This window comes from Miniopterus natalensis, chromosome 1 (genome assembly GCF_054644295.1).
Source record: "Miniopterus natalensis isolate mMinNat1 chromosome 1, mMinNat1.hap1, whole genome shotgun sequence".
Taxonomy (NCBI): domain Eukaryota; kingdom Metazoa; phylum Chordata; class Mammalia; order Chiroptera; family Miniopteridae; genus Miniopterus; species Miniopterus natalensis.
Window position 1 is genome coordinate 167,252,828 of NC_142081.1, and position 22,301 is coordinate 167,275,128.

The window sequence follows — 22,301 nt, forward strand, 5'->3', positions numbered from 1 at the left end:
CAGTCAATTAGTAACACAGAAGAAATCTGACTGCTTCATGTTTCTTTCAAATGCATTTTATAATACTGGGACCATACCACCCCAAAATTACATTATTAATTTCCCTTCTCTCTCTCTTTTTTAACCACTATAAGACAATTAAAAGGAAAAGTCACTTAGAATATAATTCAGCATTTCCAAGGAAAATATGAATTATGTTTCACTATGGTCATATGTTTAAATCACTATATATTAAAGATGTTAAAAATTCTTAGAAAAATATGAAAGTCTTAACGTGAATGTAAAAACTATAAACAACAGAGAAATGATTATATTTCAAGTCTGGATTTTATTGATATTATATATTACTCCTAAAAATTATATATTGCTATGTTTTGCTCATATAAAATTTATTAAGATAATAAAATGAAGCAAATAAATAAATGACTTAAAATATATCATAAACATTCTCACTCCCATGCTTCAATGTCCCAATAATAATATTGCAGATTTGAAAGCTCACACCAATATTAAATTTTTAATCATGGATTTCACACTGCTGATGAATGGGATGTCTGAAACTAGGCAAAATTGAGTATAATAAATCAGGATCAATAAATATTAAATCAATGACCAATAAAACTTTAATTTTATTATCTCCACAACTCAATGTTATGTAAATTTTTATAATTCAATATAATACGGTCAAAGAACTAATTTATATATGAACAAGGTATCAATTATAAGTGAATAATGAGAGATTATATTGTGCATGGACAGCTACAAACTTCTTAAACTTTAAGTATCTTCATCTATTATAAAAATGAATAGGTAGGTTTCATAAAAATAAGATATAAAATTTTAGACTCTTATGTTGCAAGCAAATAGTATCACTGGATGATTATCAATATTAACATATGAAAGGTAGTTTATCATAGTGACTGGATGTATGGACTTCTGAATTAGCCTGCCTGAGCTTGAGGGCCAGCTGAGAGTTTTACTAATTCTGCAAACTTGGGATAATTATTTAACCTCTCTGAGCCTCAGATTACTCATCTGTGAAATGGGGATACATACAGAACATTCTTTATAGAGCTGTTGTGTGTATTCAACAAAAGGGCTTGGCACTTTAATTGACTATACACAAAACTAAGCAAATACAAACAAATTTACTACACAAAAACACTATACAAATATTTTCTATTACAATTAATGTTGTATATTGACCTTTTGAGACCTCAAAAAAGGGATTACAGGGAAAAGTACAAACCTATATTAGGTTTCCTTTTAAGTATGTTAGAAATTCATATATAAAGTAGAAGTCCAATGGGGAAGAGGGAGTCACTGCCTCTTTCTGAAATGATTTACTATTTACATTTTAAAAGCCTCAGATTATACAATGTTTCATTTAAAGATTTCTTTAAGCTTAGAAAATGCTATGAATTTTTACATTCTCAGTTGAAATGAGGTGTATCCATATTCCTAAATGAAAATTACACTAGAAATTCAGGTCTCTCTGGATTACATGAGAAACCTAAATTTAATTCATAAATGCATTGTATGCTCAGTGCCAAGAAGACCACTAAGTCACTGCAATGTTTCTCTAAATGTAATCATTTGACCTTAAAATAAGGGGAGGGGGAGACATAAAATCATATAGTAAATGTTGATTAAAATTCATTAAGAGACGTATGTTCTAAAGTTGAACTTCATTCATACTTTTTCTTATGATTTTTTAAAAGTTTAAAACCTTTTATAAAAAGGTGAAATAATAGCCTGGCCGGCATGGTTCAGTGGTTGAGCACTGACCTAGGATCCAGGAGATCCCTGTTCAATTCCTGGTTAGGGCACATGCCCCAGTTTGTGGGCTCCATCCCCAGTAGGGGGCATTCAGGAGGCAGCCGATCAGTGACTCTCATCTTTGATGTTTCTCTCTCTCTCTCCCTCTCCCTTCCTCTTTCTGAAATCAATAAAAACATATTTTAAAAAAAGATGAATTGACAATATATCTATAAAAAGAGGAAGTTGTATTTCTTTTAAAAAATTTTATCTTATGATCAAAGAAAACTGTGGCTTTAGTCAGTAACATTTAAACATCCATAAAATATTAGTAACAAGTTGACATTTTTTATTTATTGGTACTTATAATTAGAACCACAATGATTCCTAGCTCACTATCAGCAGGCTAATACTTTTTAGACTTACATCGAGTCTTAGAATTCCCTGACTCTTCAGAACATATGACTACCAGGCTGATAAAACGGGGTCATTTGAATGCAGGGAGTTGATGTACATTAAATAATATATTACATTCCTTTTTTAACTTAGAAGGTGCACAAACTTTTACGTTAAGAAAAATAAGTCAGGAAATTAAAAACTTTTTCATATTTTTACCAAACGTGTTTCAACAGGTTGCATTCCTGTTACACTCTTTCCCATACCATATGGTATCACCACCTCTAGTTTCAACAACTTGCAACAGAAACATTCATCATACCCCATCTGTGAATAAACACCTTATTATAAACTGCTTGTAAGAATAACTAAAACATAAAAGAGCATGACAGTATTTAAAACACGTCTGTACTTAGTAAAGATTCCAATAAATAGAACCAAGGGAGACCTTGAAACACAATCGGAAGCAGCCAGGTTTTATTTAATTTTGGATAATAGCTTATTCTTCACAAGTCTTAGTTTACTCACCTCCACAATGAATAAAGTAATCTCACTAGCATCTTTTTAGAGTTGAATGGAACCAAGGAAAAATTAGTCTATAGCCCCTAGGTTATCAATTAGTATCAGCTATTGAAGAGAACTTTGAATTCTTGACTCTATCTTTCTGATGAAGAGTGAAAGTCCACTGTAAAGAAGTCACCCTGCATAATGCACAAAAGCTAGTTACTTGGACAGTAACTAACCTCATTAATGACCCAAGATCTCTATTTCAAGCCTGCTTTTTAAAACAGAAGCCCTGTGAGATATTGTTGTTCCTAATTAAATTTGTTACTATGAATTTAAATATAATATCTTAAAATGATGTCAATGAGAAAAATTAAGAAATGTTATAGAAAATTTAATCAATATAATAAATAAATTCAATTTTGTTGATATATAAAAAGCTTTAAATAGCAAAATAACAAATCTTAACTCAATCACAATTTAGGCCAAAGGGTAGCCTCAATAAAGTACTAAGAATCATCATCAATCAGAATGTATTGTCTGATGAATGAAATTAAATTAGAAATCAATACTAAAATATACATACATATCCATCTGCTGCTACATCCCCAAAAAAGTCTCCAGCCTCAAAACATTTCGCAGTATGCTTTCTAATATTCAAGTAACCAATAATCCTTTTCTCATATAGGTTACGACTAAACAGAAAAGAAGAAAAACAATTTAGGGGACTATTATAACTTACCAGTAAGTACAGCTTAAGAAATTGAAAACAAAAATATAAGAATATTTTACTTAAGAACTTAATAAAAATCCTATATAAGCTGCTAAGTAGCAAAATATAATGGTGCATAAACATCAAGATTAATTAAGATTTATCCCAGAATGGTAAGAAATATATTGGAAGAACTTTAACAACTAATTCTGAAGTATATGTGAAAGAATAGTAAAAGTCCATGAGTATAATGCAATTTTGAAAGAGACAATCAAAGTGGAAGGACTGATTATACCAGATATTAAACATGTTCTGGTAAAAAATGTTGTAATAGTAGGGGAATAAAGTGTATGTCCTTTGGAACAGAAGAGAGTGTGCAGAAACAGATTTGATAGAGGATAGTATGGCAGCATAATTCTGGAGGAAAAAGGTGGATTATTTAGCAAATGATGTTGTAAATTGGGCTCATTATATAAAGAAAACAAAATACCTTCGAAAGAGATTAAGATCTTAATGTGAATTGTAAAATGCTAAGACAAATAAAAGAAAGTGTGAGAAAGAAAGGAAAATATATACTCTCTACTCCTGTTTTAAAAGGGTTTCTGTTAAAAGACCTCAAAACATATACCATAGAAGGAAATGTTGATGATTTAAATTCATATATTTTCCTTTAACAAAGAAAAAGATGACAGAAACATGACACTCTTGGAGAAGACATATGCAATGGCAAAGCATTCAAATAATTTAACAGCAAATAAAAGAAAAAAAGTACAGGAAAGCTAGCAGAAAAAATGAAAACATGTAAAACAGAGAAAATAAAAAAATAATTAAATATGGAACTGCCATTTGACCCAGTAATCCCACTTTAGGAATGTATCCTAAGAATCCTGAAACACTGATCAGAAAGAACTTACGCACCCCTATGTTCACAGCAGCACAGTTTACAATAGCTAAGATCTGGAAACAGCCCAAGTGCCCATCAGTAGATGAGTGGATGAAAAAGCTGTGGCACATTCACACCATGGAACACTATACAGCTGTAAAAAAGAAGGATCTTTTATCCTTTGGCACAGCATGGATAGAACTGGAGAGTATTATGCTAAGCTAAATAAGCCAGGCAGAGAAAGACAAATATCACATGATCTCACTCATATATGGCATATAATGAACAAAATAAACTGATGAACAAAATAGATCCAGAGAAACAGAAGCATGGAACAGGCTGAGGGATCTCAGAGGGAAAGTGGGGGTGGGGGAGTGGGTGGGGAGAGATTAATCAAAGAACTTATATGCTTAAATGCATAACCCATGGACACAGACAATAGTATGGGGAAGGCCAGGGGGTGGGGTGAACGAGGGCTGGAGGGGATCAATGGGGGGAAAAATGGGGGGACATCTGTAATACTTTCAACAATAAAAATAAATTTTAAAAAAGAAAAGAAAATCTAGTAGAAACAAGTGGGCATAATAATTTTACTAGAAGAGGTCCTGAGAGTATTAACAGAGTTGTTGCATATTTGCTGTTTCATTATATTGCATTATGAAAGTTACTGAATGAGAGATGTGACAATTTTAGACACTTTTCTACAGCTAATTGAACAAGGTACGATAAATTCAAAGATGGCAGAAAAATCAGAGAACTGTACTGACAATGACTATTACAGAGGAAATGTGCCATTATTTTACTTACATCTTGGTACACGTACTGTATTAATATCCATTAATGTCAAGTCTTGTGCTGATAAATTTTTGCTTTTTACACTCATAGCTTGTTTACTTAATGGCATAATTAGAAAGTTTAAAATTATAACCTTAGACTGTCATTCTCAATTCCAGAATTGAGTGGGGTTTTGTGTTAGCACATTAAAGTATCTGATTTAGAATATTAACTTTCCACATTATTCTAGAATGCATACTCAAATAGCACATTTATAAAAGTGCCAGGGCCTTTGATGACAGACCTTTTAAAAATACATAATTATATGTGGTAAAAAAAAAACACCAACAACTGGGACTCAGCCAAGAGAAATTAGATTAGAAAACTTCCAAGTGTCGATTGAGCAGCTCAAGACACCTAACCTTCCCCTATACTGTCTGCACTTTTTAATTATTAATCCAATGATTTAATACCTAGTCTTTTATGTAAAGTAACTATAACTTACATGCTTTCACCAATTTTAATATGAGGTAAAGAAAAAATATTTTACAACAAAATAACGCTTCTGTTAGAAATCACTCCTAGAATATAGGAGAATGAGAAAAATTAAAGTCTGAAACGTGACCTTTTTGTTGTTTTCACTTAAATGAGATATTCCCTTGGAATCAGGGGAAACTGATATACACCCAGAGAAAGTAAAGTTTTTTAGTCCACTTGAGTAGCTTTTGTCCTTAATTTGCCAATGTGCTCATCATTTATTACTTTTAGTTATACAGTGCTTTAGTTCATTTAATGAATTGGGATATAGCCAGAGCTATGATTCTTATTAAGATCTATGTATCCTGATATTTTTTTAGAATTTGGGGATAACTCATATGCATCTAAAGCAGAGTGTAAAAAGTGTTGTTGCTCATCTAGGGGACCTGGGTAGGACTCTATTGACCAAGATGGTAATTGATGGTGAGAAAATAGTAAGTAATGAATTTGGACAGCAGAAATGATTATAGGCTCAGCTTCGGGGGTTGGGCGGGGGGGACTGAGAAGAAAAGAAAAAAAAGAGAGAGAACTCATGGACATTTTAGTAAAAAAAAAAGAATCATGTGATGCAAATTCTTAATACCATAGAGTAAACATAGCCAGTCAAATTTTAATGGGATTTTGATAAGTTGAGCAAATTTCATAATGAAAAGCACAGAGAAATAAAGGCAGCAATATATTTCCACATAGAGTGGTTAAAAATAATAAAACCACCCTGTATGGGTACTTAATTCCAAGTTGTATGCTTTACCTATATGATCATATTTAATTACCACAGAACTCTAACATAAATACAATTACTCCCAATTGACAGAGATACTGAGACTGAGAGCTATGATGTAATTTGCAAGGTCATATAGTCATTATAAGACTGAACAGAAGTTCAAACCCAGTAACTAAAGTTGTTCCTCCTCTCTAATGTCTTCCTTTACCAATTAAAGCCGAGGGAAGAAAAGAAGTGGAAGGTGTTTCTTTAAGCTATCTGACAACGTGTTTGTTGACCCATCACTCAAGTAAAACCTAAGTTAAGGGGAGAGACCAGAAATCAAAAAACATGACTAGGTCTGGCTGGAGTGGCTCAGTGGTTGAACACTGACCCCTGAACCAGGAGGTCATAGTTTGATTCCCAGTCAAGGCACATACGCAGGTTGTGGGCTGGATCTCAAGTAGGGGGCATGATTCTCACTCATCACTGATGTTTCTCTCTCTCTCTCTCCCTCTCCTGTCCTCCCTCTGAAATCAATAAAAACATATTTTTTAAAAAATGACTAGGCCAAAATCAGAAGTCTTGATATAGAAGTTAGTCCATGGGATGAAGCACAGGGAGAGACATAGAAAAGGAAAGTCTTCTTTGTCCCTCCATAGAAGCACCAATTTTCTTTCTTACCCCTAAAAGCCTTTATTATTACTTTTTATCCTTCAAAGTATTTGTGATATTATCAGATACATTTTCCAAAAAGTAGGTGTAATTGATAACTACAGAAATGTCAGTTTTTATTTTGAAGGTAAATTTCAAGAGTGCCCTAAATGCTCAAGAATTAAAATTTTATATATCATAACACTTTAGTGATACCATAAGTTAATTTTGTGCTGGTAACAAGTCAGTCATTGTTTTAGTCACATTTATATACATATTTTAAAAATTAAGTTAGATTTTTGCTATAATTACTATAATCTCCAATTTTAACGTGATAAATTCAACCAAAAAATTCTTATGACTAGAATTACTTTATCCCTCCAAATATAATTACCTATTTCAATGAAAAAGAGACAAAGGGCAAGTAAACAAAGAGCAAATAGAAATGTATTGTGCAATTTTAATTACTTTTTTAGTGAAATTTGAAAACTGGTATACCTCATTTCCTCTTTAATCATATTACGTAATTCACTCAATTTGTTTATTATTTTTTCCAGAGTATAGCATTAGTATAGTAATGAGCAAGCCAAATGAATGTTCTATACTTAACATCAAATGTGTTTATTACGATGACAGTGAAGTAAATTTGGAATTAAAACATAATTCAATTATTTTTTAAAATAATAATTAAATTAAGGTAAATTGAAGTCAGCCAGGCATAGTGTTAGGGAAGAGAGCATCAGTAGAAACAGCAGGGATATAACCTGAAGCAAAAGAGGGCACATCTAGAATGGCCAGAGGGACACATGGCTGAAAAAGCAGCTGAAGAAAGCAAGCCACCAGATCAGCGATGCTTAATGGGCCATGGTAGGGGGTCTGGACTTTCCTATAAGAGTAACAGGAAGCCACTGAAGAGTTTTGCCCAAGAGAGTTGCATGGTCAGACTTAAACTATTCAAGAGATCACTCTAGTTTATCAAGGCAGGGGCAAGGATCGATATGGGGAAAGAAGTCAAGAGACCACTGCACTGGCTCTGTAGAAGTTGATGGTGCCTAAATGGAAACAGTGGCAGTGAATCTGTGAGAAGCAAACACATTTTAAGTAAAGGACATATCTAGGTGTGAAAGAACATGTATAATAAAAGCAACAAAGATTTGGTAACTGAAGTAATTATTTTAGAAAGACAACAACTTGTAGAAGACCTTAGGTGGTACTCTTTCCTCTTAATAAACTAAACAAAGCGGTCTGTCTTACTCACCATTCTATAAAATTACAAAAAACAAAACCTAGTAAACAATATTAACTTTTATGCCCTTTCCCATGTACTCAAAAAAACAAAAACAAAATCTTTCCAAATAAATGATGTTTATACCTTTAAAATAAATACTCTCACATCACCCATACCATTTACAAATCTGCTCTGGCCAGAGTTGCTCAGTGGTTAGAGCACCAGCCCACACACAGAAGGGTTGCAGATTTGATTCCTGGTCAAGGGTACGTGTCTGGGTTGCATGTGGAGGCAACCAATAGATGTGTCTCTCTCACATCAATATTTCTCTCTCTCTCTCTCTCCCCCCCCGCCCTTCCCTTCCTTCCACTTGCTTTAAAAAAAAAATCAGTGGAAAAAGTATCCTCCAGTGAGGATTAACAAAAAACCCCACAAATGCTTATTGTTTTAAAAAACACTTTACTTGCCAGATTTTGTTTTGCTTAACATTCAAAATCATGATTACTCTTCTTAAATTCTTCTTTCCTTATCAATTATGCCCCACTAATTTCTTTACAGGCACTTCTTATATAGTTAATATATTTTAAATAAAAGGAAACGTCCTTCAGATTCTGGAAAGTTCTAGGAAATATTTTCTTTCTTTTTCTCTCTCTTCCATAGTCTCCTATATCCTGCAGATGACCATCTTTCCTACTTCATAGAGGAGAATAGGCAGAAACCCCTCAATTTACTGCCCTCCCCTGGTTCCACCAACATGACTACATCACGCTTGTTATTTATTTCATCCAGTCTCAGTGGAAAAGAGTCCTCCTTCCTGCTTCTGGTAACTCTGGGACCAACCGTGTCCTTCATGAAATCCAATGATGTGGAATTGCTCCACCACTGCTCTGGTCCACACTCCCTACAATTCCTCTGGTCACAACTGGCACGATTCCCTTTCTTCAACTTCTGACCACTCCATTCTTGGTTCTTTCCTATTAGCACACCCATGTTCATGTTTCTTCCACCTTAGAACCACCTTCTATTCCCTTTCTAACAAACTACCAATTTCTCTCTTTGCTTTATTAACTTTTTAAACCTCATCATCAAAGGGTGTTTACACCCGTCTGCTCATTTGATGTTTGCGTATGTTTCATTATTATGCCCATTTAAAATAGGGCACGAAGGCTCAGTAAGGTTAAATAAACTTTCCAAAAGCTACAAAGTTTGAAGCAGTTTAGATAGAATTCTTTTTTAAATATATCTTTATTGGTTTCGGAGAGAGGAAGGGAGAGGGAGAGAGATAGAAACATCAATGACGAGAGAGTCCTTGGTCAGCTGCAGCCCGCAACCCGGGCATGTGCCCTGACTGGGAATCGAACCCTGATCTCCTGAAGCCTAGGTCAACACTCAATTGCTGAGCCACACCCGGCTGGGCTAGACAGAATTCTAATCAAAGTATTCTTATTTAAGGCTTTACTCTGCAACATAAAGCTTGATGGCATCAGGGTCACTAAATGTAATTATTTCCTTTTGTATGTTTATTTTTCTAAACAGTAATATCATGAAGATTTGATCCACCTAAAGAAATATATATGAACGATGAGAGAACAAACTGATCTTTAAAAATATGTGACTGCGCTAAGTACATGACCTTTTTTCTGATTTTTAATCTGTTAAAAGCTATTACATAAATATCAATGTATTATTCACTTTTTATGGTAATACTTTAAAAACATAACAAATGGTAAGTAAAGTAGTACTTGCGTACTGTTTTATACTACAGAATAAAAGACACAAAGATGTAATTTATACTAAAGAGTAAAAGTATGATATGATAAAGAAAACATATTTTATTTTATTTACCCACATTCAGTTTTATCAGAATCAAATAGTCCAAGGAACTAACACTACATTTTAGAAGCATAGTCTACTTGTACATAAATCAACAATATAATGACTATTATCTCAACTAAGTAATATTAAAACCTACAAAAAACTATTACTTGCAGTAGATAATTCCTAGTTTACTCTCTTATATTATTATTTTCTAATTACTTAGCTATCCTTTTCAATTAATTTAGACAGATTATTGCTTGAACAAAATTAACCACTTAATGGCAATACACTTTTGTCACTAAAGTCTTTAATAGGATCATTTATTCCATAAACATTCAGTGAGGATCTGCTACGGGCAAGGACCTATGGTCAGGTGCTCAATGCAGAGAGATGGAAAATGGGTGACACTGATGCTCTCTGAGGTAGTTCAAGGAGTGTCAGTAGCACATGAAAATTAAAGGTGACCTCAGGAAACTTCTGGAAGTGCATTCATTTAAATACAAACATTTAACCAAGTTAACACATAGGAAATTATTTACAAATGCAATTTAATATATCTTATATATTAATGACTAAAGTCCATCACAACGTTAGTCTCTCAACTATCATAGACTCTAAAGGAACAAGGTAAGATTTTTGGTTATACAGATATTTTCTGAAATATCTTTTCAGAAAATGTAAATTGGCTTCTTTTTCTGTGTATATAAACGAAGTACTGTGAATATTTTCTTATTGCTAGGGTTTTTCTGAACATAGACAAGTGGAATTTGGGTTAAAGGACAAACCTGAGAAGTTAAAAAATGACTGAGTGACTGAATGAATAGTGAGAGACATCTGGAGGGATTTAGGTAAAAAAATTAACATTTCAAAAAGGGGTTGGTGGTTAAGCCTAAAGCCATATATTTATATTACAAAGGATTTTACATTAGGAAGTTGAGGTTTCTCTTCCTCTCTCAGGAGAAGAGGAGGTCATCTGCATAACAGCTCCTATATAAATGCACAGATTAATAATTAGGGGGCTCTTCTCTGTGGTGTAGAATCTCCCTTCCTGTACTTGCAGATGCCACCATCTGCCTCTCTTCACATTGCTCTGAAGGGGGACATGGAATGTTAAGAACTGATCTGCTTATTGCTCTAAGAATTAATAATCTGCCTGGATCCAGAAACTTCATATTTGCTTTCAGAATAAAATAAATAAATGTATATATTAAAATCTTATCATGCTGTAAATCAGAGTTGGGGGGTTAGTTTCTCTGAAGACAGAGCTTCATTAGGCTCATTTTCAGGCAGATCAAATGACCTTAATAGTCAATAAATGACCTTATTCAGCAAAGACAATGCACCGATTTTTATCATTTTGTCATAAGATTTCAATGCAATTAAAAGTAAGGATAGTTTAGTGTACCAAAGTAAGGCAGCCTGAAAAAACAAAAAGAAAAATCACTTACTTGATATTATCAAGACAGCCCGATTCAGGTTTCAGAATGGCCGTATGATGAAACATTTTATATAAAGCAATCCCAAGGAAGATTACATTAAGCTGGAATGTAAAAGGTACTGTTATGTAGCATAACTGGGGTAGAAAAAAAGAAAGTCTATTCAAAATAACAGATGAGTTGTTCTGGGAAATTAGCTCTCACTCCACTTTTAAAGGAATTGGATCATAGCTGATTACCTAGTCTTTTAGCAAAGGCAAGAAGCCAGTTAGGGGAACTAGAATACCAGTGAGGTACAAAGCACTGCTATGCCAAGTACACACAAATACTAAATTCAATCTATTTTTGAACCACCAGATCAAAAGGATTATAAAATTCTGGTTAAATTCTGATGTTGAAACAAACTAGGATTAAGGTAGAGGGAACCTCCAATGAAGGTATATATTATTGGAGCCAGAGAGGGCATATGTTTTAAAACAATACAAAACAAAAAGCTCCAGTCTAAATTCCATATATCATATATATGTAAATTGTATGGAAAACCATGTGTCAAATTGCCCTTCCCTTGATCACCTAATCTGTTTATATATTCCAGAATTTGGGATTGGTGGGACTAGGAAAATCCAATCTAAACCCCAATTCTAAGAAGTTCTCTTCTGGGTAATAAAGGGTTACGACCCTTTATCAAATTCAAAAAGTCTGAAAAGTGCAAGTTAAAAAAAAATTAATTGGGTAGCCAAAAAGCCTAACCTGAACAGAACCCATTTGGTGGGAGAACCTGATTTGAATGGACATAAGGCTCTTCATGTCTTTATTCTATTCAATCTTACTTTTCCTATGATATTTTTTTCTGCTAAATTATTACTGTTTGGTTTCAGAGTCCTGCCCAGTCTCTACTGAGTATAGACTGATGTATTTGATTTGGGGCAACTACTTATCCCCACTAGAGATGGTATGTAATATGCAGTACAAGTACCATATTACCTTTATAAAGTTTGAAAAATGTCTAAATTTTAAAATATATCTTGCCCAAAAGATTTCAGAAAATGAGTTGTGGACCTATACTTTATGCAAAATCAAGAGCTATTCCCCCCCCCAAAATGGATACAACTTTGTATTTAAAATTATTAAGTTTGCAAATGATACTAACAATTATATCTAAACGAGGATAAATGATTCATATTTGAAATCAAGATATTACGCATCTAAAAACAAATAAAGTATGACTCCAGAAAGCTTGTATGTGGCATTTTTACATGAAATTGTTTTAAATTTTAAAGTTTTCAAGATTTATATAAAAAACAAAACCGTAAGAAACAGTAAAATATTTTGCCACTTTTCTAATTTCCGGTTCCATTCATAATTCAAATTATCTGAAAGAAAAGAATGGAAATGTAATGTTGGTCAAAGTTAAAGTCATCACCATTCAAAAATCTATGAAACCAAATGGATTATGTTAGATCAGGCTCCTCAGGAGCCATAGCAGTGCACAAACTTGCAAATGCACGTTTTCTTCTCCCACTGGCTTTGATTATTTTACAAATATAAAAGTAGACCCTAATGAGTGTCTAATTGCTTGAGTTATAAAGGGTCAAATAAGTACAGGCTTTCCCCAGATTCATCTATGTAAATTAAAGAGAGCCAGTGCAGGGATAGTGCAAGTTTTATTTCTTGACCTGGAAAACACATAGTTAATTAGGAGCTCTTACCATAATTATCAAGGTCGCTGGTCCTATAAAACTCCAAATGAAGTAGGTGTCAAGTCGGAGCCAACATCTGCAATGAAACACAGGGGAGAGAAGGCATTCAAGGACCGGGTATGGGACATACATCAAGAGTGAGCGAGTGACAGAGAATGTGAGCTGCAAAGCATTCCACTGGGAGACAGGAAATATTACATTGCTTGTTCATTTAAATGCTGAATTACTTGCCCAATTTCTGACAGCACTATTGATGGAGTAAGATAATTATCCCTGGAGGAAGCGGGGGGGGGGAAAAAATGGAACTAGGCCTATTTGCTAAGGCCTTTTGTCTGTCACAGAAACCTTAAAAAAACGAAAAAGAAAGCGAGCCATACACAGAGCCTTTAAACCGAGTAGCTTTCAGCTTTCCTTGTCTCTCCAATCATGGTGCTACATAACCTGTCCATCAGCTGTCAGGCAAAGTGACACTTTCCTGTCAAGAAGATCTCAGGAAATTCTGTACAAAGAAGAAATAAATTTGGTATCAGAAGATTGAAGTTTAATTAGGTTGGGCAGCCAACCTTTGAGAGTTCTTGAGTCTTAAAAAGTGCATTGTTACTGCCAGTGCTTCTGGGGTTGCAAATGATCCTTAGCATCCCATGAAGTTGATTCATGACCCAAAAGTAAATTATTAATCACTTAATTTCAGCTACATTTAATACTCCCCCAATTCTTAAAGCCCCTGGGAAATTACATTTTCATTCTTTGGGATGACAGGAAGACAAAATGGAAGTGACTAGTTATGAGAAAGATTAATGTAAATTTTGAATAAATTACATTTGATGTTAAAAATCATATCTTGAATTATTTGCCATTTTGCTATATTTGACGCAAAATTTAAAAGTAAAACATCTCCAGTCGAAACTACTCCAGAGTGATTCACTAAGTGGTCTAAAGCTGCAAATCCGAAGTATATAAATATACTGCGTCATTTATAAAAGTTATTTAAATCTCAGGAATAAATGGAATACTAGAAAAACTATGAAGAAAGGAATTCATAAATGTCCATCAACAGAGAAATAGGTATATAATATGCTTTCAATTTATATGATGTAATGTTACAAAATACTTAAAAGGGAGGAAGTAGATCTTTGTATCAACAGGAAAGATCACAATTAAAAATTTAAGTGAAAAAGTAACATGACTAATTTATACCAAAAACCTTTGAAATGTATATGTACATACTTAAAGTAATACTCACATTTTTGACAGATACATTTATGTATGTAATATTATTTTTAATTGAAAGGGAGAAAAACGCCAAACTTGTTTAGTAGTTGCCTCTCATGTGAGAGTAGATTAGATAGAAGTGGACCAAAGGGACTTTAGCCATATGTTTTATTTTAATAACTCCTGAAAGCAATGTGCCAACATACTAATAGTTTTAACATCTGAGTGATAGAGGCAGTTATGTTCATGTCTTTTTAAAGTCTTTTCTGCAACTTTTAAATTTATAAAAGTTTCAAAGCTAGATTTTTAAGCAAAATACCCAAAATCCCTAAAATAATCAATTTCAAAACAAAATATGGCCTCCTTCTATATGCAAACTAATTTTAATAGAAGTAAAACATTTACACTCCATTAAGAAACTGACTACAAGTTCATGGTTTTTTACAAAGATGGGTAATTTCTCTTTATTCAAAATAGATATAATAATCCTATTGGAAAAATACTATTAGGGAAACAATCAATTCTTAAACTATTAGCCATTAGTTTCTTTGAGTAATTGGTTATCTTTTTTTGTGCTGTTGTTAAAAAAAATTGGGTCATGGAAAATAAGTGTGATGCTTATTTAAGCAGACGCAAACCAGAGAATTTAAGGTTGAAATACGAACACTGTCTTCATTTTGACCAGAGGCTAGTTTGTTACCACCCTAATAACAGTGGGTATGGGCAGGGGGAAGCCAGAGCAGGGGGGACGTCTACGGGTCTCTCTAAGTTCTCCACAAAGGCCATATTTTTCCTCAAGGTAAAAACAGTTAAGGACAAAGCATAAAGCACGGACATTTTCCCAGATTAGAAAACACACACTGTATACACACACCAAGAAAGCTGATGAAATTATAACATGATACAATACTAATGCTATATTTAAGAATGAATGTCAGTTGTATAGCCCCTGTTGTTTTGTAGGTCAAACAAGTTTTTGAGACCTAATCTGAGAACTAAAACACATATTCAGCAAATTATTTTTAAAGGAAAATGCTTCAAGAACTTCTGAAAATGTTATTCCGCAGTTTAAGGACTTCTTAAAAAAATACTTTTAATTACATTATAACAGTGTCTTGGCCTAAGTAGGGAATTTCAAATTATAAATAATCTCACTAATTGTTTTTAAAATAAAATAATGTAAATCAATAAAATAATTAAAATTTAGCATTATAATGCTTTACTTTTTTGTAAACAGCCTTAGCTTAGCAAGCAAATGCTTTATTGGGAAACTAATGTGCTTTTGGCATAGTGATCTCTAATTGTGGAAGTGAAATCACTTTAGAATTTATTATTTTTACTAAGAAAATTCTTCAACATCTATTTGCTACTATAGATTTAAATTCCCTTCGTAATTGAGCACTGAGAGGCAATGAGAAACACTTAAAATGCACTGAGTAAATCATCCTTCCCAGAGCTGCCTGGGCTTTACTGTCTCCTGAAAGGCAGTGTGGCAAGGATCCCTTTTCTAATTTGATTGCCATATGGCCACACCTGCTGTTGTTTTTGGCCACATGCTGGCTTTCTCAAAGCTTTCTGTATTTCCTCTCTTTCCCATTAACTACCTTAAAAGTTTGTATGATTCCCTCCCCGAGTTCCCTGTGTGGATGGTAAAACAATTCACTCTGACTTGAAGGTGAAGGAGGTGTATATTACATGTATGTCACATTAGACTAGGGTGTATATTACATGCCTGGACACATATATCCCACTTTATAGTATTCCATAAGCCCAGGCCATTCAATGTCACTTGCATGCAATGCAAAAACCACTGGTTAAGGCGAGACCAGGTCAGAGTAGTAAGACAAATACCAAAGGAACAAGTTACTGCACTAAAGCACAATAAAGTCCAGCTTGCGAATGGTCAGACATACCTGCTATTAAAGAATAGGATTTATCTGAAAACTGCCTTTATCCACTAAGCAAAATTTAATTTGTTAAATAATCAATTTCAATAGGCCATTCTTGTTTAATTTTTAAGATAGCTCTGTTTCTTTTTTAAATGAAATTCAGTCATGTGTATAATCTATAATTTAGGTTTACAGTAGTACATGCCAAATGAGATGACTTGAAGTTGAAAGAGCAAGTGAATTCTGACCACAGGCCCTGTTTATTTGAAGCAATACTAAAAAAAATCTTGTAAGACCAGATATATTTCGGAATTCAAAGGAGCACTTGTCATATACATAAACCTTGAGTTTTTAAAAAAATTTGTCTAATTAAAAAACATCATTAAAAATTTTTTGCAGCATTTTTCAAATTATAAAAGCATATATTGTTATATATATATATATATATATGATGCATTCTTACTGAATTAATACAATTGTGTTTGTTTAACATACTGAAGAAATAGAGCTAATCCGCAAGGACAAATTATTATTCTTTTTCAGAATTATTCCCTTCCAAAATATAAGAAACATCATTACAAATTAAATGGTAAAAATGTCCATATCTGGATAAATGTCCCATAAAAATGTCAATTACTAATCCTGTAAATATCACCTTCATTTACTCAAAATGGAGAAAAATTCAATAGTGAACCAAATTAATTTCTCAAAACAGAAAAGAAGACCATACTTGTAAAGTTTTATTCTTGTCTACTAGCAAACTACTCCTCACCATTTATTATTATTATCAGTTATTTAAGACTCTATTTAGAAAAACGGCTAGGTCAATTACCATATATATATCTCACTCAAAACATATTTTTTACCGTGCTTTCAGATATCAGTAACAGTACCAGAATGCAGTACTACTCGAAGCTAGCATGTTTAATGTAGGGACATTATATTTTCTTTCCTGTTTAAAACACTCTTACCAAAGAAGGCATTTGACTATGCCCAGTTTTTCTGAAGTAATGTAAATTAACACTGGTGTTTGCTCACAGACTGAACTATCCTTGGTGAGTATCAAATGTAGCCAGTAAACAATTTTTAGCTACTATTAGACAATGAAATTTATAAGGCTTAATTATATTAGTTTGCTTATGAGACTTTGTAAACTATATAACCTTTTTCATGTAATTGATGCAGATCTCTATATTTGTACTACATATATCTGGCAAGATTGAGAGAGAAAAAAAGAGGGAATAAAGATAGTTGGGGCAAGAAAGAAGGAAGAGGAGAGGAAACGGGACAGATACATATTTCAAGCATAATTACTTTAGTTCTAAGCTTATTAGCATAATACGTCTGTTAAGAATTTTTAAAATGACATTTTCATCACAGAATACTCAAGCATATAATCTTGAAATACTTTGTGAACAAGTGCATGAACTGGAAAAAACATTGGCAGAGTGATCAGGAACAGAGTGTGATCAGTGGTAGTTAAGATGAGCATTTGGGTCCAGCTACAGTTTTGGATCTTAGAATTAAAAACTAGCTCCCATACACCAAATGTAGATTACATTATCTTCATGTCCTCAATATGTTATTTTAAAAAAAAATAAGGGTTTCATTATTTCTCCAGCAAAATACATCCTATAGTTTTATGGTGTACTACAGAGGTGAGAATAGCACTGTTATAATTTATTAAGACTAAATGCTGGAATCATTCCCATAGTCCCATGTTGCTTAAATTAATAGGAGGCAGTAGTTTAAGAATTGCAATCACTACTCTTATAAATAGATGCTTTAAGTACAATGTATTTTAAATTTAATTAAAAAAATTTTTACTAAACATAAAATTTGTATTTTTGCATTAGTATCAGCCAAATAATAGTACCAATAATAAGAGTTCCAATTTAATAAATACTTATGTATGCCAGACACTACATATACATATATATGCACACACATATACATATGTATATACTCATATATACATAGACACACATAGTTTTACATTTTGCAATAGTCTTGCAAAGTACTTATATAGTAACCCCCACATTACAAATAAGGAAGTTGTATCTCAGGGAAACTAGTGGACTTGCCCATAGCCACATGGCTAATAATTAGTTGAGCCTGAATTTTATGCTAGTCTACTTGGATTCAAAAGTCCTTGGGGCTACTATATGTTTCTCAAAAAGAAGAGAGATACAAGTTATAAAATAAATAAAAACTAGTTTTGTTGACAATTATAAATTTTCAATGAGTAGATGAGAAATGCATTTGCTGTACATAAAGCACAGGCTGTTAAAACATATCTCATGTAAAAATATTAGATCATTCTAAATAGAAGGTCATCTCTCGATAATTTAGTAAAAAAAAATAGTATTTTTATTTTATATTAATAGTATTTTTAAACAGTTTTATTGCCATATACAGTTGATTTGAACAATGTGGGGGTTGGGGTATTGAGTCCTGTACAGTCAAAATTCCACCTGTAACTTTTGATTCCCCCAAGACTTAGCTACTAATAGCCTATTCTTCATCAGAAGCCTTACTGACAACACGAACAGTGGATTGACACATATTTTTTATGTTACATGTATTATATGCTGTATTCCTACAATAAAGTAAGAGAAAAAAATGTTACTAAGAGCAATCCCTATTAAAATACCAACAGCATATTTCACAGATCTAGAAAAAACACTTAGAAAATTTATCTGGAACCAAAAAACACCCCGCATAGCCATGGCGATCTTGAGAAAGAACACAGTTGGAGGGATCACAATGCCAGATATCAAGTTATACTACAAAGCCACTGTAATCAAAACAGCCTGGTACTGGTACAAGAACAGACATATAAATCAGTGGAACAGAACAGAGAACCCAGAAATTGACCCATTACAGTCAATTAATATTTGACAAAGGAGGCAAGAACATGCAATGGAGTAAAGACAGTCTCTTCAATAAGTGGTGTTGGAAAAACTGTACAGATTCATGCAAAAAAATGAAACTAGACCACCAACTTACACCATACACAAAAGTAAATTCAAAATGGATAAAATACTTAAATGTAAGGCATGAAGCCATAAAAATCCTAGAGGAAAACAGGCAGCAAAATCTCAGACATCTCTCGTAGCAATATGTTTGCTGATACATCTCCTAGGGCAAGAGAAACTAAGGAGAAAATAAACAAATGGGACTGCATCTAAATAAAGAGCTTCTGCACAGCAAAGGAAACCATCAACAAAACGAAAAGGGGGCCCACTGTATCGGAGAACATATTTGCCAATGACACATTGGATAAAGGGTTAATATCCAAAATATATAAGGAACTTATACAACTTAACAAAAGGAAGACAAAGAATCCAATTAAAAAATGGGCAATGGACCTAAATAGCCACTTCTCCAAAGAGAACATACAAATGGCTAAGAGACATATGAAAAAATGCTCAACGTTGCTAAACATCAGAGAGAGGCAAATTAAACCCACAATGAGATATCACTTCACACCTGTCAGAATGTCTACCATCAACAAGTCAAGGAACTACAAGTGCTGGCGAGGGTGTGGAGAAAAGGGCACCCTGGTACACTGCTAGTGGGCATGCAGACTGGTGCAGCCACTATGGAAAACAGTATGGAGGTTCCTCAAAAGATTAAAAATGGAACTGCCATTTGACCCAGTGATCCCACTGCTAGGAATATATCCTAAGGAACCCCAAACACCAATCGCAAAGAATTTATGCAACCCTATGTTCATAGAAGCACAATTCACAATAGCTAAGATCTGAAAACAGCCCAAGTGCCCATCAGTAGATGAGTGGATGAAAAAGCTGTGGCACATTTACACCATGGAATACTATGCAGCTGTGAAGAGGAAGGACCTTTTGGCCTTTGGCACAGCATGGAGGGAACTAGAGAGTATTATGCTAAGTGAAATGAGCCAGTAAGAGAAAGACCAATACCAAATGATCTCGCTTTTATGTGGAATATAATGAACAAAATAAACTGATGAACAAAAGTGGATCCAGTAACATAGAAGCTTGGAACAAACTGAGGGATCTCAGAAGGAAGGCGGGGAGGGGAGAAATTAATCAGGGAACTTGTATGTTTATGGGCATGGCCCATGGGCATGGACATTGGTGTGGGGAGGGCCTGGGGGTGGGGGGATGTGGGGTGGAGGGGAACAGTGGGGTTAAAAGGGGGACATCTGTAATGGTCTCAACAATAAAGATTTAAAAAATGTTACTAAGAAAATCATAATGAAAATACATTTACAACATTTATTGAAACAATCCTGCTTATAAGTGGACCTGCACAGTTGAAACCCATGTTGTTCAAGGTTCAATTTTTAAAGTGTATAACTCAAAGGTTTTCATTATATTTAAAAGCTGTGAAATCATCATTATAGTCTAATTCTAGAATATTTTCATAGCACCACAATGAAACCTGTACCCATCTTCAGCCACTGTCCCTTGCAACCATTTCATACAAATGAGATAATACAATGTGTAGCCTTTGGTGACTGAATTTTTTTTCATTAACACAATATATTGAAGGCTTATTCAAGTATGTATCAATTCTTTATTTATTTTCATTTCCAAATACTATTCTATTATACAGATAGACCGCATTATGTCTAACTTTTTATCAATTGATGGACACTGGGTGTTTCTACTTTTTGGCTAATATAAATAATGCTGCTGTGGGCACAGTACAAGTTTTTGAATGAATCTATGTTTTCATTTTTCTTAGGAGTGGAATTGCTGGGTCATGTGATAACTATAACTTTTTGAAGATCTAACTAGCTGCACCATTTTACACTGCCACCAGCAATACATGAGGATTCTGATTTTTTCACATCTTCACCAACACGTGTCATTATCTTTTTATTGTAAACATCTAGTGGGTGAAGTTCTGACATCAAAAGCTCTCTAGATGTTGAAGTTGTCATACTTCTTTGGTTCCAGTAAGAACTCAAGTCCAAAATTCAACTTTAAGGTCAATACCTAAACGTATTTTGTAAATAACAAGGCAGCAGTCCTGATGTTCTCTGATAGAGTTCTCATATGGGTAATATCTTAATATAGAAAATTATGCTTAACCAACAATTTATATATATGATGGTAATTTTATATCCATTCATAGGGCTCCTAGGTGCTGAAATGATGTTACAATAAGCCCTCAATCTCTACTACACATAAAACATGCTCTTGATCTTTAATAAAGTAACATATAGACATGCACTTGCACTCCCCACACATATATTGAACAATTATCTTGATACATGCCAATGAAAAATACTTCATTATCTGTACTATTTCCCACTGGCCAAGCTAGAGTTGAAGATATCTGGTGATTATATACCAATAAGGTAGATGAATGAAATGTTATAAGTAAGAATATTTTACATCACATAATAACATTCTTCGATAAATATTCCAAATGATTATATAGGGTGTCCCCAAAAAAGTATATGCACACTTTCAATAATTATAAAGGCAGTGTTTACTAAAATACATTTCATTTTCAAAATTGAGCTATTAGCTGTTAAAATGTGTGTACATATATTTTTGGGGCACCTTGTATAATTTTCTGTGAGTGTGGTACAGTGCTTAAAAATTGTGAAATGTCTTAAATAAACCTATGAATACAACTTGCAGATAACTATCAAGTTGAATGTTCCTTGGCTCGGATCTTTCTTAAGTAATACTCTAATCTAGTATTTTTAAAAATCAATAATCACTTTTCTACCCAAATGACTATTCTGCTTAGATAATGAAGTGAAAATAAGGAAATCTTGGGGCTTTTAATCAGCAGAGGAGAGGCTACCCCTTTTAGAGCTGTTCTTAAGCTAGTGAGCTGGGGAGACAAATTTGACTTAATAGATGATTTATAATAATTTTCAGATCATAAAATTTGATTTCAATTATTTTTAAGAGCTTGGCTATGCTTTTAGTACTCAAGGATGTTCTGATCCATTATAAATGTTCATGACCTAATCAATATCTTTCAGAAACCCCTTACCAATTTTCAGGCCCATACTTTTAACTCTTCGGCTGCTCCCTGGGCTTTACTCCTTCCTGGCATGCTCCCTCCTCCTGCTGCCTACTTCCAA

General features: G+C 33.5%; 1 protein-coding gene across 7 annotated transcripts in view; it reads right to left on the reverse strand.

Annotated features, from left to right (window-relative positions):
* The window catches only part of ADGRL3 (adhesion G protein-coupled receptor L3), a 697,726-nt gene that overhangs the window by 42,574 nt on the left and 632,851 nt on the right, over window positions 1-22,301 (reverse strand). For all 7 annotated transcript variants that reach the window (XM_087827196.1, XM_087827189.1, XM_087827185.1 and 4 more), the window contains 2 exons: window positions 13,113-13,179; window positions 11,416-11,507 (listed from right to left, as the gene is read on the reverse strand). In XM_087827196.1, the coding sequence (XP_087683322.1) occupies window positions 11,416-11,507; window positions 13,113-13,179 (159 nt within the window). The remainder of the gene's footprint in view (window positions 1-11,415; window positions 11,508-13,112; window positions 13,180-22,301) is intronic.